A 17,135-nucleotide genomic window follows, 5' to 3' on the forward strand; every position below is an offset into this window, starting at 1 on the left:
TTAACCTATGGACGAGATGAACATTACCACGGGCACTTAGAATATGCTGTTGCTCAGATGAATGTTAAAAAAGAGTAAGAAGCCTGACTAGGCTGTGGCGCAGTGGATAGAGCATCGGACTGGGACGCAGAGGACACAGGTTTGAAAACCCAAGGCTTGAGCATGGGATCATAGACATGACCTCATGGTCGCTGACGTGAAGTGAAGCCCAACATTGCTGGCTTGAGCCCAAGGTCACTGGCTTGAGCAACAGGTCACTCACTCTGCTGTAACCCCCCCCCCACCCCACCCCCAGTCAATGCACACATGAGAAAGCAATCAATGAACAACTAAGGAGCTGCAACAAAGAATTTTATGTTTCTCATCTCTCTCCCTTCCTGTCTGTCCCTGTCTGTTCCTCTCTCTGTCTCTCTCTCTCTCTCTGTCTCTATCACACACACAAAAAAGAGTAAGGAATGTAAATTTGTGATCTCCACATTGGGCGGCTACCCAGGCACCCACCTTAGAGAGATCCCTGATTACAAGTGCTATTTTAACAACCAGTTCGCCAAACTCAACAAAAAATTAGGTATCCGTTCTGCCAGACTGGTGCAAACCAGCTGAATCCCACCACTGCAATAATCTAGTTAGCTATTCGTATATTAGTGGACATTTAGATTTTCTGTTTAATGATGCTGATGTGAATGTTCATGTACATATGTCTGTGCATATGTACAATTATTTCAGTAACACTTTTAGAAATGGATTACTGAACCAAAGTGTATGCAAACTTTAATTTCTATAGCACTGCCAAATTGTCCTCTAAAAAGGCTGAACCACTTTGTGCTGCACAAACTATGAGGATGCTGATTTTCCTTCAACCCCACACCCCGTCCTTGCCATAGCCAGATATAACAGTCTTCTTTATTCTAACCAATCTGATGGGCGGAAAATGGAATCACATTGTTTTACTTTGCATTTTCATGACTAGTGAGGTTGAGCATCTGTTCTTTCTTTCTCTTAGTTGTCTGTTCTTATTCTTTTCCCATTTTTGTATTGAGTTTTGTTCATTTGTTAGTAGGATCTCTTTATACATAATGTATAAGTACCCTGTTACCTTTGTATGGTATAAACAGGCTACTTGTCGTTATTCGCATTTATGATATCACTTTGTTCAGAAGCTTTTATTACTTATGTGGTCAAACATATATCTTAGCTGCTTTGGTTCTTATTTTAGAATGCCTTTCCTTATCTCTAAATTTTTTTCTTCTAGTACTGTCATAGGGTACTTTTTTTCTGTTTTTGTTTTGCTTGTACTGTGATGTTATAGAACTTTAATTCACTTAAAATTTAGTTTTGCATATGGTATGATGCAGGGCTCTAATTTAATTTCTTATCAGCTGGGTAGCTGTTTGCACAAGTAACATTTATTAAATAGTTCATTTTTTTCTCTGTTAATTTTTCAATACTGACTCGATGACACTATTGGAATTCCCATTTATGCTTGGGTCTGTTTCTGGACTCTGTTGAGTTTCATTGTTCTGTTTGTCTGTTTTTATACCAGTGTCACACTTTTAATTACTATAGTTTTATAATACTTGATGACTGGTAGGACAGGTTCCTATTTGTAGTTGTTAATCTTTTTTTAAGTTTTGGCCATTCGTTCACATTTACTCTCTAATAAACTTGAATCAACTCACCAAGTTTCATTTTTTTAAAATCCCAGTTGAATTTTGATTGAGGTTGCATTAAATACATAATTTGTGGAAAATTTATCCACAGTATTGAATCTTTCTATTCAGAAATACGGAATGCCTTTTATGGTATTGATTTTAAGTGTTTCTAGTTTCTTCATACAGTTCTTATACATTAGTTTTGGTTTCACCCTAAATTTAAGTCTTTATTTCTATTTAGAATAGTTATTTAAAAAAATTTATGCATAATTTACTTGAATAGGATCTTTTAAAAATATATTTTCTAATTAGTCATTTGTAGTTGGGAAAACTACTGATCTGTTTTTAAAGTAGAAAGCAAAGTGAATTCTTGTTGGTTATCATAAATTTTTTAATGTACTCAAATACATTTGTGATGCCAATTTTTTGAGCCTCTGTGTTTGAGACTATTTGCATAGTGAATTGGATTTTCATATACTCTACTTGTTCTTTAGTTATTTTTTGACATTGCTTTTTTTCTTATATATATTTCATTTGCTGTTGAGTAAGGTAGTTCTGTTCTTTGATTGGTATGTAATTTATAGTTTAGCTACTGAGTGTTTTGGACTTGTGCTAGGTCTAACCTGTATGAGTTTTTCTGACTCCTCCCTGACCTATCTGAGTACTCTCAAAGTAGGTCTTGAATCTACATAATAGCACAGATCACATTTTTAGGAATATGTTCTTCAAGAGATGTTTCTGATTCTAACAGCTAATAATGAAATTTACTATGTAGTGTAGATATTACTTCTGCTAGTATAGATACTATATTTATTTTACAAATAAGAAACAAATCTTAGCCCTGGTTGGTGGTGCAGTGGATACAGAATTGTCCCTGAGTGCCAAGGTCCCCAACTGGATTAGGGCACATATAAGAAGCAATCAGTGGTTGCACAATGACATCGAACAATGAGTTGATGCTTCGCTTTCTTTCTCTCCTCCCTTCTCTCTCCCCTCTTCCTCTCTCTGTCAAAAGAGAGAGAGAGAGATCTCAGAAAGGTTAAATAAATTTCTCAGTGTCACACTGGATTATGGTAAAATTTAGTTATAAAACTTTATCTCTTAACTTCCAGTTCAGTGTTAGGAGCATATGACTTTAGCCCTGGTAGGGAAGCTAAGTTGGTTAGAGTGTCACCCTGACATGCCAAGGTTGCGGTTTGATCCCCTGTCAAGGCACATACAAAAGTCAGTCAACAGATGTGTAAATGAGTGGAACAATAAATGGATGTTTCTTTCTCTTTCTCTCTCCCTTCCTCTCTAAAATCAATTAAAAAATAAATGCTCTCTAAAAGAAAAAGAATATATGACTTTATGCAAGGTTATGTTCCTTGCTGAAGGTGATCCTTGCTGAATTCTGTGTGTTTCTCTAAATGCATTTCTGCATTCATTTGGTAATTTTGCAGACACTCAAATGTCATGTTTGCATATATTATTGAATTTGGAATTTGGTGTCCTTTGCACATTTTTCTTAAGTGCTGCTTCATAAATCCAAACAAATTCTAGTCTCAAAGAGAAACTGAGCTATTGAAATGAGGTTATTTTGTGATAAGACTCTTTACAAATTGCATTCTCAAGTAATTTCTCTTAGGGTGATTTCCTTTTGGTATTCCCTGGGTAAATGATATTCTCATTTTAATGTTACTTATTTTTTAAAATAAAAAAAAAGGTAGAGTATCAGCCTGACGTGTGGAAGTCCTGGGTTGGATTCTCAGCCAGGACACACAGGAGGAGCGCCCATCTGCTTCTCCACCCTTCCCCCTCTCCTTTCTATCTCTCTTTCCCCTCCTGCAGCCAAGGCTCCATTGGAGCAAATTGGCCCCATGCTGAGGATGGCTCCTTGGCCTCCACCTCAGGCTCTGGTTGCAATGGAGCAACACCCCAGATGGGCAGAGCATCGCCCCCTTGTGGGCATGCCAGGTGGATCCTGGTAGGGCACATGTGGGAATCTGCCTGCCTCCCTGCTTCTCACTTAAGAAAAATACAAAAAAAAAAAAAAAAAAAAAAGGAAAAAAAACCCAACTAAACTAAAGTAGGTCCTGCTTAGTGTTTAAAAAACCTCTTTTTCATAAGGTGAAAGCGCAGAAGATAGGACTACAGCTGAGTGTTTGATGTATGTCCTTTGAGTGTTCTCACAGTAACTGAGTTAACTGTATTCTAGGCTTTTAGACTACTTGCAACAATATTTGGGTTGTAGTGATGTGAGTGTGTAGCTTATAGGCTCTGTGGTGACTGGAAGAATTGATCATTTAACAAGATCAGATGAATGTTTCCTAGGATTAACAAGACCTCTGTGCCTATCCATTAATGTTGGAAGTTTTCAAATTATTGCCTCAAGTCCCTAGAATCCCTGGAGGTTTCTGGGCCTGGTCTTTATCTCTGGCCGTTTTCTATCCCCTTCTGCTATAGAGAATACAGATTGATTCAGAGGGGCTGAGATAAATTAAAAGAAATAAAAATACTGGAAATGACCAACTGGAATGAAATTGGACATGAACCTTCCAATTCATAATTGCTGTAAGAGCCATTTGGTATGTAAATCAGATACCAAATCCTCAATTATCTGAGAAACCTTCTGTAAAATGTTAGAGAGATATCCAGGCCTACACGAATGAGGAAACAGCTTGTTTGGTGGCTTCTAACTCATCCTTTCTTTAAGTTTTATTTATTGTTCTACCTTTTTGCTCTGAAGAATCAACTTCTTCCCCAGGCAGACGGTGCTGGTAGTAGAGACTGAATTCCTTAGCAAAAGTTATGCATATATGAATAACTGCCTTTATTAATTAATAGTAGGGCTCAGGTCATTTTATATATGCAAATTATGATTAATTACATCCTTTAAATATAACCTGAATCAGCACATTGCCTGGCACCTTGTAGACAATAAATATTTATGGATTTAAAGTAAGTTCCAAATATTGCCTGAGTTAATATTTTCTTATATGAAGAGCAAAACATTGAGAAAAGTGAAATAGTGCTGCAGTTGAATTGATTTATATCCCTCCTCTTTTCTCCTTTACAGGATGGAAGCTTTTAAAATATCACTCTATAATTAGAGAAAGAAGTATGTTTCATGTTAATTTGGAGTCTGTCTGCTAAAGCTTTTTGCTTAAGAAAAGGTTTAGCTGGGTTTATAACTTCCATAGTTTATATTAATATGTAGATTTTCAATTAAATAGGCATGGTCAAATGCAGTGCACACATTTGGAAATACAATGAGGGCAGACCAAAAATGAGATTGAAAATCTGCTAGCAATTTAAGTCAAATATTATACTTAAGCTTTTGTCCCACTGGATAATCTTTTTTTTTTTAATGTTAACCTTTCTTTAATGCTGATTATAGGAAAAGCCTTTTTCTAACCCTCTAAATAGTTGATTGGTTTTAAGTACTATCTGTGCACTGTGTATCTGTTCTTGAAGTCAAAGAAAAGTAAGTTCCTCAATACTGGCAGATCATGTTCTTAGAAAGTCCTTACCAGACTTTCATTTAGCATAATTAGAAAAAGTTCTATTGGAAATGTCTTTGAAATAAGGATAGGCTTACAGGATGTTTCTGGGATGCTGTAGGCTCTAAAGCTATTGTTTGCAACAAGTGCTAGACTGGTGAGCCTGGATGGGTCTGAATAGTACCTGCAGCATTTTCAGGTGTTCTGCTAAAAGAGCATTGTTAATAGTACATAACCAGAATTTAGATTTTAATATTTACTAATCTTATAGAGAATGTAAAGTACACTTAGTCTTAAATGTTTCATACATGTGTCAGTTATTTATTTGTTTATTTACTTATTTATTTTTGTATTTGTTTTTGAAGCAAGAAGCAGGGAGGCAGAGAGAGACTCCTGCATGTGCCTTACCGGGATCCACCTGGCATGCCCACCAGGGGGTGATGCTCTGCCCATCTGGGGTGTTGCTCCATTGCAACCAGAGCCCATTCTAGTGCCTGAGGCAGAGGCCATGCAGCCACCCCCAGTGCCCAGGCCAACTTTGCTCCAATGGAGCCTTGGCTGCAGGAAGGGAAGAGAGAGATAGAGAAGAAGGAGAGGGGGAGGGATGGAGAAGCAGATGGACGCTTTTCCTGTGTGCCCTGACCGGGAATCAAACCTGGGACATCCACACGCTGGGCTGATGCGCTACCACCGAGCCAACTGGCCAGGGCACATGTGTCAGCTATTTAAAGGACACCCAATAGTTTTAACTAAATCAGTTTTTTTTTTTAATTTATTTTTAATTTTAAAAAATTTTATTGAATTTATTGGGGTGATACTGATTAATAATATATAGGTTTCAGGTGTACAATTCTATTATACATCATCTGTGTGTAGTGTATTGTATTGTGTGTTTGCTACCCCAAGTCAAGTCTCCTTCTATCACTATTTATCCCTCCTTTTACTCTCTTCTTCTCCCCCCCAACCCCCTTTTCCCTCTTGTAATCACCAAATTGTTGTCTGTGCCTTGTAAGCTTTGTTTTTCCTTTGCTTTCTTTACCTTTTTCACCCAGCCCTCCTCCCCTCTGACAGTTTTCAGTCTGTTCTGTTAGTTTATTTTGTTCATTAGATTCCACATATAAGTGAAATGGTACTTATCTTTCTCTGGCTGGCTTATTTCACTTAGCATAATACTCTCCAGGTCCATCCATGCTTTCGCAATAGGTAAGGTTTTCTTTTTTATGGCTGAATGGTCTTCCATTGTGTAAATGTACCATAACATTTTTATCCACTCATCTACTGGTGGCCACTTGGACTGCTTACAAATCTTGGCAATTGTAAATAACCCTGCAATGAAGATGGGGTACATAGATTTCTTTGAATTAGTGTTTCTGGTTTCTTTGGATATAGTCCCATAAAAGACAGATTTTTCTTTTGTTTGTTTGTTTGTTTTGAGCAGGGGTCCCCAAACTACGGCCCGCGGGCTGCATGCGGCCCCCTGAGGCCATTTATCCGGCCCCTGCCGCACTTCTGGAAGGGGCACCTCTTTCATTGGTGGTCAGTGAGAGGAGCATAGTTCCCATTGAAATACTGGTCAGTTTGTTGTTTTAAATTTACTTGTTCTTTATTTTAAATATTGTATTTGTTCCTGTTTTATTTTTTTACTTTAAAATAAGATATGTGCAGTGTGCATAAGGATTTGTTCATAGTTTTTTTTATAGTCCGGCCCTCCAACGGTCTGAGGGACAGTGAACTGGCCCCTTGTGTAAAAAGTTTGGGGACCCCTGGTTTTGAGGAACCTCCATTCTGTTTTCCGCAGTGGCTATATCAAGTCTGTCTGCATCCCCACCAACAGTACACGAGGGTTCCCCTTCCTCCACATCTTTGTCAGCACTTGTTTGTTGATTTATTGATTTATTGATGAGCGCCATTCTGACAGGTGTGAAGTAATATCTCATTGTGGTTTTAATTTGCATTTATCTGATAATTAGTGAGCTTGAGCATCTTTTCATATGTCTGTTGGCCATCCGTATATCCTCTTTAAAGAAGTGTCTATTCAGGTCCTTTGCCCATTTTTTAATTGAATTGTTTGTTTTAGTGTTAAGTTTTATAAGTTATTTAAAGATTTTGGAAATAATTCCTTATCTGATATATAGGCATATATGTTCTTCCATTCAGAAGGTTGTCTTTTCATTTTGTTGATGATTTCCTTTGCCGTGCAAAAACTCTTTAGCTTGATGTAGTCCTATTTGTTTATTTTTCGTTTCCCTTGCCCCAAAGTTATATGTCATAAAAAATACTGCTCTGAGAAATGTCCAAGATTTTCCTGCCTATGTTTTCTTTAGGATTTTTTCGAGTCTAACATTTAAGTCTTTAATCTATTTTGAGTTTTTTCTTGTGTATGGTGTAAGAAAGTGGTCTCATTAATTTTTTTTTTTTTTGCACGTTTTCCCAACACCACTTATTGAGTGCACTATCTTTACCCCATTATATAATTTTGCCTTTGTCAAATATTAATTGACCATAAAGGCATAGGTTTATTTCTGGGCTCTCTGTTCTGATCCCTGATCCATTGATCTATATATCTGTTTTTATGCCAGTACCGTGTTGTTTTGATTACTATGGCCTTGTAGTATAGATTGATATCAGGTACCATGATTCCTCCAACTTTGTTCTTTTTTAAGATTGCTGTAGCTTTTTGGGGTCTGTTTTGGTTCCATATAAATTTTGGGAATATTTGTTCTGGTTCTGTGAAATACACCATTGGTATCTTGATAGGAATTGCATTGAATCTATAGATTGTTTTGAGTAGTATGTACATTTAAAGATGTTAATTCTTCCTGTTCATGGATACGGTATATTTATATTTTCTTCAGTTTCTTTCTTCAGTGTCTTATAATTTTCCGAGTACAAGTCTTTTACATTCTTGGTTAAATTTATCCTTAGGTTGTTTTTGTTTTTGTTTTTGGATGCAGTTATAAATGGGATTGTTTCCTTAGTTTCCCTTTCTGATAGTTCATTATTGGTGTATAGAAATTCCACTGATTTCTGGATATTTATTTTATATCCTGCTACTTTACTGAGTTCATTTATCAGTTCTTGTAGTTTTTGATAGACTCTTTAGGTTTCTAAATACAGTATCATGTCATATGCAGATATTGACAGTTTTACTTCTTCCTTTCTGTGTTTTTAAAAATATGTTTGTGTCTAATATCTCTGCTATATTTAAGGCGCAGTAGCAGTCCAGTGGCAATTTCTAATTGCCACACTAGCAGGAGGAAGTACCTGGCATCTGGATCTCTTCTTGCCTCCAGGATTTGCCATTTACTTTGAACTCTTTATTTGTTGTTGTTTCTGTGTGGTTGTTTTTGTTCACAGAGAACCACAGTACCTAAATTTAGAAAGAAGGAAAGACAATTGATAGGAAGTGAGAAATTGATCAGGATAATCTGAGATTTGATACCTTATAAAATTTTCAATATTTACCTTGTGATATGGAATGCCATTTTATAATTGTCAAGAAACATGGTGCTTATTTCTCCCTCCAAATCTTAAGTATGTGATTTCTAACAGTTATTAGTTGTTTTTCAACTTTTTAAAGGAGAAAATGAAAGTAAAACATTAAGACAGTTACTCTAAATGAATTGTTTATACATTTGTCATTAAAAAATATTTTTAGTTGAATAGTAGCTTGTAGTTATTGTAGCTTATAGCATTTATAACTTGCTGTGGTTTTGAATGGTGCTCTTCAGACTGTAGTTAGTGATCCAGTAGGTTTTAATTGCTAGGAAATTTCAGAGAATATGAAAAAGTTTTGGCTAAGCATAGGAAATATCCATTCTTGCTTTCCTCAAAATTGGCAACAGTGACTACTGAATGACAGCAGAATGCTTTGAAAACATGCTCTTTCAAGTGTAGCTATTACTAAAATACCATAATAACTAGTATGCAAGTGATAGTTGTTTTTATGTTGTAGAAACTCTGTGGTAAGAGGGAAGTTTCTGCAAAATCCTTGAGAAAAATATAGTATAAAAATGACTGGTAAAAGATTTTAAAAAATGGAATGTGGAAGAGGGATAGAAATACATATGTATAGGCTTGACACGGTTATATTTATTTAAATCCCTGGTTTCCTTGGACTTTGCAGATAGGGTTGTTTTCATTCTTTTGGCAAACTATGTTTTCAAAAGATTATTTGTATAGCTCTACAGTTTGCAAATTAGTTTCTCTTTAAAAAGTGGTATACCAAAACCCAATTTAATGAAACATCATAAAGCTTGCAAATTTGAGCTCTGCAGTATCGGGAAACAAACTAAAAAATGAGTATGTGTACTAATTTCTAAATTACTAACTGGGTTTCTAAATGTCTGTGTTTTTCACACAGCACACGCAATTCATATGGAGCAATTGTATTGTTGGTGTTTCACTGAGCATTTGCTGTTGTATAGTACTGTTTGTCTCTGCATTTACTCAGTATTACCATATGTGCATTCTCTAGACCAGAGGAGAACATCCAGCAAGCATAGACGCAGGAGCCAAAGTAAGCGGTGGGATGTGAAGCTGCTGTAAAGTTTTATGGACAGTATATGCAAAATGCTTTTTGAAAATTGCTCCTAATAGATGGGAAAGTAGGTCACATTTCATTTTCTATAGTTCTTTCTACACCTATCTTTCAAAAGTTTGCTTATATGTACTTAGTGATCAAAGTAGGCATTTAAAAATGGTGTGGTGTGGAAATAACTTTAAAATATTTAAACTTTTAAATAACTTTTAAATAATTAAACACTTTTATATTTATTTCCATTTTCTGTACATGATAGGAACATTTTAAAAGGCCTATTACAACAACTAAACATACTTTTGGTCATTTCTTCTAATGAAAGAACCTTTATGACTAAGAGAGACATGAATGATACCGTGGTTTTGTTTATCCTCATCAAAATTTATGCCCAGTTTTAGCAAATAAACTGTTTTGTTTGTTTTCCTTTGCTGACTAAAGTACTGTTAACATACTTTAGTGATCAAGATGAGTTTAGCCAACAATTTTTTGAAATAGAAACGGTGTAAAGAATGTATGGCTTCAGCAATCCAAAAAAAAAAAAAAATCACCATAGCTTGGGCAACTGAAAGAGTAGCTTTTGTAAAATGTGCAATTGAAACACTACTTTAATAGGGGGGTAAAAGTGTGGACTGCCTTAAATCTTAACATTGAAATTACAGATAAGATGTAAGTTATCTTCGAAACCCTGGGTTTGCCTGGTCAAGGCTCATATAGGAGTTGATGCTTCCTGCTCCTCCCCCCTTCTCTCTCTCTCTCTCTCTCTCTCTCTCCTCTCTCTCTGTCTCTCTCTCTCTCTCCCTCTCCTCTCTAAAAAAAAAAAAAAAAAGATGTAAGTTATCAAATATTTATTATACAGTAACTATGGTTAAGATTAAAAACCCACTTAGAGAGTCTTAAGCATTTGAGATGATGTGATTGTTATAACTGAACATTGAATATAGTTCCTTTTTATATATAATTTTTTTTAATTGATTGGTTTTAGAGTGAGACACCGATTTGTTTTTCTACTTATTTATGGATTCACTGCTTAATTCTTATATGTACCCTGATCGGGGATCAACCCTGGCGATCAATGGGGTGACAGATGTCGCAGCCAGATCGCCCTCACATCCAACCTGATCGGGGATCAAACCCCAATCTTGGCATACTGGGACTTTGCTCTAACCAACTGGCCTACCCAGCCATGGCTGAATATAGTTCTGAGTGTCCTTATATTTGAGAATAAACACATTTTCAAAATAGATTTTATGGTTTTTTGATTTAATCAAATGGAATGTGCAAGTTCATGTAAAGGAAGCTTTTCAGTATTCAGAATTACTTCTTAGCTCTATATTGTTTTTCATTCTGACCTTGGAGAAATGGCAGAACAACACCATAGCACCTTATATATCTTTAGTTCAGCTACCCTATACTGTGACCTATGACCTAATACACCATTGGTAAGACTTTAATAATAATGATAATCACAGTCATAATACTATATACTTACTGACCTTTCATAGGGTATTCATACCTATTATCTCAAGCCCCTTGATTAATCTTTCTATCAAAACCAATAAAGGGAATACATACATGCACATATTATAATATAAAAATGGTATGTGTATATATATATATATGATATGTATAAAATGTAAAAATGCTTTCAGATTATTTAAGGTAAAGCTTTTTATAATGGCAAAGTGGTCATTGATGGCTTTTATCCCCTACCATGTGTCAGGCTCTCTAGTATGCAATGTCCATATATTACCTCATTTAACCATACAACTAACTTATAAAAGGTAACTGTATTCCTATTTTATTATGAGACCTCACTAGAGCGGTAGGAAATGGACTTTGGAGAGAAGTAAGGAAGATGCTGGCCGAAGTGCAGAGACAGTGATGCTCTAAGACACTTCTCTGATTGTGTGACACTCTCCAGAGTGGTCAGGAAAGCTAATTTTATGGAGGAACTAGCACCTGTGCTGTTTAATGAGAAAGGAAACAAAACAGAAGAATGACGATTGTGTAAATGCTGATGAGTTCAATTTAGACATGTTGAGTTAAAGGAAGGAAAGCAGATTTTATAGAAGGTAGGTACAGTCAGCAGAGATAAGATTTTGTGGGGGTTTTTTGCTATGAATCTTATAGATGTTTATTAGGCACTTCTTTGAATGTTAATAACGTTTAAACGTTAATTGTGTTTGTGAAGGAATAGAATGAGATGTCAATTCTTGAGTAATTAATCAAATTTTGGGAGGATTTTATGATTTGTGATTATAGCCACCATGCTATATGTAGGTAAAGGCTATTTTTTAAGCAAGCTGAGAGATTGCATGAAATCTCTTAAATTATTTAATATACAAGCAAAGCTTTTTTATTGTAAGAAAAAATAGAGTATAAAAATTGAAAAGGGAAAAAAACAGTTGTCTTACTGCACTGATTGTATTCTGATTTTTTTTTTCCTATTTGTTGTTTCTTTCAGAAATATGGCTATACACACCTTTCTGCAGGAGAACTTCTTCGTGATGAAAGAAAAAACCCAGATTCACAGTATGGTGAACTCATTGAAAAGTACATTAAAGATGGAAAGATTGTGCCAGTTGAGATAACCATCAGTTTGTTAAAGAGGGTAAGGAGTGAATGCCAACCAATTTAAACCAGCACGGAAATGAGTAATTAATCTGCCTTTTCTTTGACTAATGAAAAAAATCAGAGTATTGAATTTCTTGTAGGTAGAAGATGGTCTTGGTGTTTAAGAATGGAGATTTCATTTTCACCAGGGAAGAAAGGGGACAGTAGCAAGCATTCTTTCTGTGCCTTGGTCTAGGATCAGCTACTGCTCAACATTCATATGTGTGCACTTGACAGTCTCCCATTTCTGTTTCTTCTTCTTCCTCCCCCTTTTCTTCTTCCTTTCGCTCTTCTTCCTCCCCCTCCTCTTCTTCCTCCCCTTCCTCCTTTCCCTTTTCTGTTCTTTTGTAAAATCCCCCCCTCCCTCCCCTCCTCCCTCCCCTTTACCCTCCCATCATGCCTCTCTCCCATGTCCTTACTGTTGTTGCCATTCTCTCAGTCTTGATAGCTCTTTTTCTGGTGCATGCATCACCATATTCACTATGAAATGCTATGACTAACAGCTATCAAACTAACATATGTCCCATCTAAAAAACAGATACCTTACATTTTCATGATAACTCTTCACTGTAGATTACTAAGACTGTAGTTATTAATGGGTATTTTCACATATAAGAAACAGTGAAGGGGAAATGCAGGAGTGGGAACAGCAAGAAATAGTTGAAGCTCAATAGAAAAGAGATAGGGAGCACCTGGATGGCACCAGAGAAAGCTGAGGAGCTCATTCACACATAGCACTCTTACCTCTTGTCTCAGAGACTGGAGCAACCCGCTTCCGTTCCAGGGTAAATACATCTTCTCCTTATTCTCTGGATTGTAGTGCCCTTTCTCCACATTATAGATAAGCATTGTAAAAGACTAGTCTGCATTTTTTACTTTTTCACTTTCTACTCTTAACCCTACACTGTCAGTTTCTGTATCCATGTTCATAGAAACTATTCTTGCTGGAGTTACCAATAATCTATATGAAATTCAGTGAGCAGATCCTTTCATTTATCTCTTAATCCTCTTCTGTTTAGTCTCTTTTCTCTATTACAACTATCACTAGTTTAGATCCTTTTTTCTTCTTGGCTGTCACTAGAGCCTCCTCAGTAGTCTTTTTGCCTTAAACACCCTTGTCCCCTTCTAATTCATCCTTCATGGTGCAGTCAGCATAATTTTTTTTCCCTAAAAGGTGATGTGAGCACATTCTTCTATTGTTTAAAATTCCTTAGTGGTCCAGAATAAAAAACAAATTCTTTATATGGCATAACAAGTTCTTCATTAATCTTGCCCCTATATACTTTCTAGTCATATCTCCCACTGCTTTCTACACATGTCCTAAAACTCAGTTGTACCACCCTACTTCAGAGTCATTGTAGCTGTTATGCGGTCTCATTTCTGAGCCTTCATATATCCATTTTTACTGTCTGAAGTTCTTGGATCACTGCCTGCCTGCCACTTCACTATTCAGGATTCCGCTGCTCTGCCACCTTTTAGGTAAAGCTTCTGAGTCCCAGGTAGTTTGTGCATACTTCTTTGTTTTATCATCACATCCTTTTATCCTTTTATACCTCATTATAGAACTTAGCACATTTAATTACATATTTGTTACCCACTGGACTCTGAGCTCCTCTTGGGCCATGACCTTGCTCTTCGTGTTCCCTGATTGTTGACCTCAAAGAAATGTATGTTGAGTGTGTAGAACACTGATGTACCTCTTCAAATATCTTCCACTACCATAAGTGGAGTAGAAATGTTGTAGCAGGGGCCCAAAAGTATTCTGTGGAGGTTTTGTGAACATTGGAGAAGCTGGATGCTGGAATAAAGCTAACTCTCATATAAAGGAATCCAGGGTCCTGACAGCCATTGTTCTTGAGGAACTGGTAAGCAATTTAAACACTTACAAGACTGGATATTGATTTGCTTTGGAATAGAAATTCTAAATTTAAAATAGAAATTTTAAGAGAGGCTCCTCTGGAGTTTGTCAAGTCTTGCATCTGTGCTTATCCCATGGTGATGGGTAGAGGTAAGGATTTGGAGATTGGAGATGTGTCTCCCATTCACATATTCCCATGTTCTACCTAAATTCAGATTTGAAAGAAGATGGTGAAATATGCTCTTCTTGTCATCTCTCTGGAGGTATATCTGTGTTTGCTTTGCTATCTGTGTTTGGGAGTAGCCAGTGGCATTTAGGTTTTGATTAGCTTCAGTTTACAAAAGAAAGGAATAGGCATAGGTTTGGATTTATGGCAGGCCCATCCCCCTGGTCTCTCATAGTGCCCCATGCCAGAGCAGACCATGGCCCTGACCCATTGCCTGGCCACTGCCCAGGTTGCAGGCACTGAAGTGGGTTGCACAGTGGGAAGAAAAAGAAGAAAAAAAGGCATATTGACTCCTACACTAATAATTAATGCTAGCATCTCTATATTTTTCCAAAGCTTTTTGCAATTGAACTTGAATTACTGCAGAGAATTTGAGTGTCTTTAAATGCAGCGTACTTCCCACCACAGAAGATGACTTGGGAAGAGGGAGGGCAAGCAGGATAGGGTCTCCAGTGGCTGAGGCAAAGATATTGGTTAATGCTTATTTTCCTCTCTTTGCTGGTTATAACTTGTGAAAGTAATACATGCTGACTGTAGAAAATTTAGAAACTACAAAAAAATTGTATGTGTGTGTGCATAAAATGGGGAAGGGTACATTCCCATAGTTCCACTAGCTTGAGGCAACTGTGGAATACATTGGATCATTTCCTGTAAGTCTTTTTTTTCTATGTGTCCTTCATGTTTTACTTATGATTTAAAGAATAATAATAAAACAAACACCAATATATCCACTACCCTGCTTAAGAAATTGTAGTTTATTAATGTAGTGTTGACCCTAAATCTTCTTTTTTCCTTTAGGAAATGGATCAGACAATGGCTGCCAATACTCAGAAGAATAAATTCTTGATTGATGGGTTTCCAAGAAATCAAGACAACCTTCAAGGCTGGAACAAGACCATGGATGGAAAGGCAGATGTATCATTCGTTCTATTTTTTGATTGTGATAATGAGGTAATGAACATCTTCACCTGCCCACATGGGCTTTAAGCAACTTGATGGTCAACTGTTAGAGAAATATAAACTCACTTTTTACATATATTTACACTGTATATGAGCAGCAGTATTTTTTTGAATTGGAACATCAGAGAGACAATAGCACTGCCTTGCTGTTGGAGTGTTACAGACTATTTGGCATCAACACCCTTATGGGCCTAAAATTTGCTTTATTTTCAAAATAACAAAAATTTGTTTTGCTTTGTTTTTAAGTAAGAAATGACTTGCACAACAGTAGTAGGTAATGAAGGTGCCCTGTTATGTCTTAGGTATGCACTATTATCAGACTCTCTTGCTTTAAGATGGTTCTTTACTGGAAAAGAAGCACATATTTCTGGCAAGTTAGGAAACCTTTTTATTTTAAGATAGCATTTGAGATAGCCTGGTTTGTCTTCTCAGAGTAAATTGATCTTGAAGGAAAGCAGGAAAGCATTCCTTTTCTTTGGGGCACTTCTTATAGCATACTTAGGCATTACTTTGAATAACTAAATTACTTTCTTGGAATCATTTCATTAAAAGGCCTGTTTCACACCTGTAAACTTTATTAGGTTAATGCCCACAACCTGGAAGAACAAGAGGCTGAAGGGCTGCCTTGGAGGGGCTGGCTGGTTGAATCGCAGATGTGCCTCTGGCGGAGGGGCTTTGAGTTGTTTTAAAATGTAACTCTTCTTCCAACCCCCAAAAATATGTTTTTACTTATTGTTCAAAGTTAACTTTAGAATGTTACCACAGCTTTATAACCAAGGAATGTTTATTCATGATTAACAAGGGATACTTTATTCAAATGCAAATATGTTGATTCTTAAATATTTGGGTATTTATGGAATTATTAAAAACTAAGCAAAAATAGAACAAAGTTTGAGGCATGTAATTCATACCTAATATGTTAATAATATATCCTAGATGGAACCATACACATACAGATCTTCTTTTTATTGCGGTTTAAAATAAAATAGGAAAAACTGAGTCATGAATGAATTCTTATTATGCTCTGTACTTATTTAACCTAGTTTATATAAATTGAACCACATGTTTAAATTTAAAAGGACTTTACATGTTGATTAATGAATTAGACACATTTGGGTTAATGCAAGTTTTTTTGGGTTTTTTTTTTTGTAAACTTCATTCAAACTATTCTCTTTTCAGGTTAAAAGAATGGTAAATCATATCTTTCCTTTTTAAAATAACTTTATTTCTCTTTTTAGATCTGTATTGAACGATGTCTTGAGAGGGGAAAGAGTAGTGGTAGGAGTGATGACAACAGAGAAAGCTTGGAAAAGAGGTAATTTGCAGATTTTGTACAATAGTCTAACTCAGTCTCTGTTTGGAACTTGAGTAACAGGTCAAATACTTGCTTTATTTTGATCCGGAAAAAGAAAATGCCATGCTTAAATATGTGAACTGGCTTAGCTAAGAAGATTATAGGGGAACTGGGTCAGATCAGATCAGATGTTGTCCTCTGAGCCATGCTAACATGGGGAGAATGGATGGATACTTACAACTTTGTAATATTTGCTTTTTTTTTTTTTTTCAGAATTCAAACCTATCTTCAGTCAACAAAGCCAGTTATTGACTTATATGAGGAAATGGGGAAAGTCAAGAAAATAGATGCTTCTAAATCTGTTGATGAAGTGAGTATCACTACAGTGCTTCCTTCAGAAAAAGGTCAGGTGAAAATATGATTTAGGGGGTGGCAGGAGTAAAAAATACTTTGACAGCATAGTTTGCTTTTTTGCAAGACTGGAGACTAAATGACAAGTGAAGCTTTTTT

General features: G+C 36.2%; 1 protein-coding gene and 1 non-coding gene across 2 annotated transcripts in view; both read left to right on the forward strand.

The window, feature by feature from the left end:
• The window catches only part of CMPK1 (cytidine/uridine monophosphate kinase 1), a 36,331-nt gene that overhangs the window by 16,115 nt on the left and 3,081 nt on the right, over positions 1 to 17,135 (forward strand). The window contains exons 2-5 of the mRNA XM_066376214.1: positions 12,139 to 12,285; positions 15,170 to 15,322; positions 16,570 to 16,646; positions 16,899 to 16,995. Of these exons, the coding sequence (XP_066232311.1) occupies positions 12,139 to 12,285; positions 15,170 to 15,322; positions 16,570 to 16,646; positions 16,899 to 16,995 (474 nt within the window). The remainder of the gene's footprint in view (positions 1 to 12,138; positions 12,286 to 15,169; positions 15,323 to 16,569; positions 16,647 to 16,898; positions 16,996 to 17,135) is intronic.
• Positions 14,500 to 14,630, forward strand: LOC136401592 (small nucleolar RNA SNORA42/SNORA80 family). The gene has a single exon (XR_010750617.1). It is a non-coding gene; the product is annotated as a small nucleolar RNA SNORA42/SNORA80 family (small nucleolar RNA).

The sequence above is a fragment of the Saccopteryx leptura genome, chromosome 3, assembly GCF_036850995.1.
Source record: "Saccopteryx leptura isolate mSacLep1 chromosome 3, mSacLep1_pri_phased_curated, whole genome shotgun sequence".
Classification (NCBI taxonomy): Eukaryota; Metazoa; Chordata; class Mammalia; order Chiroptera; family Emballonuridae; genus Saccopteryx; species Saccopteryx leptura.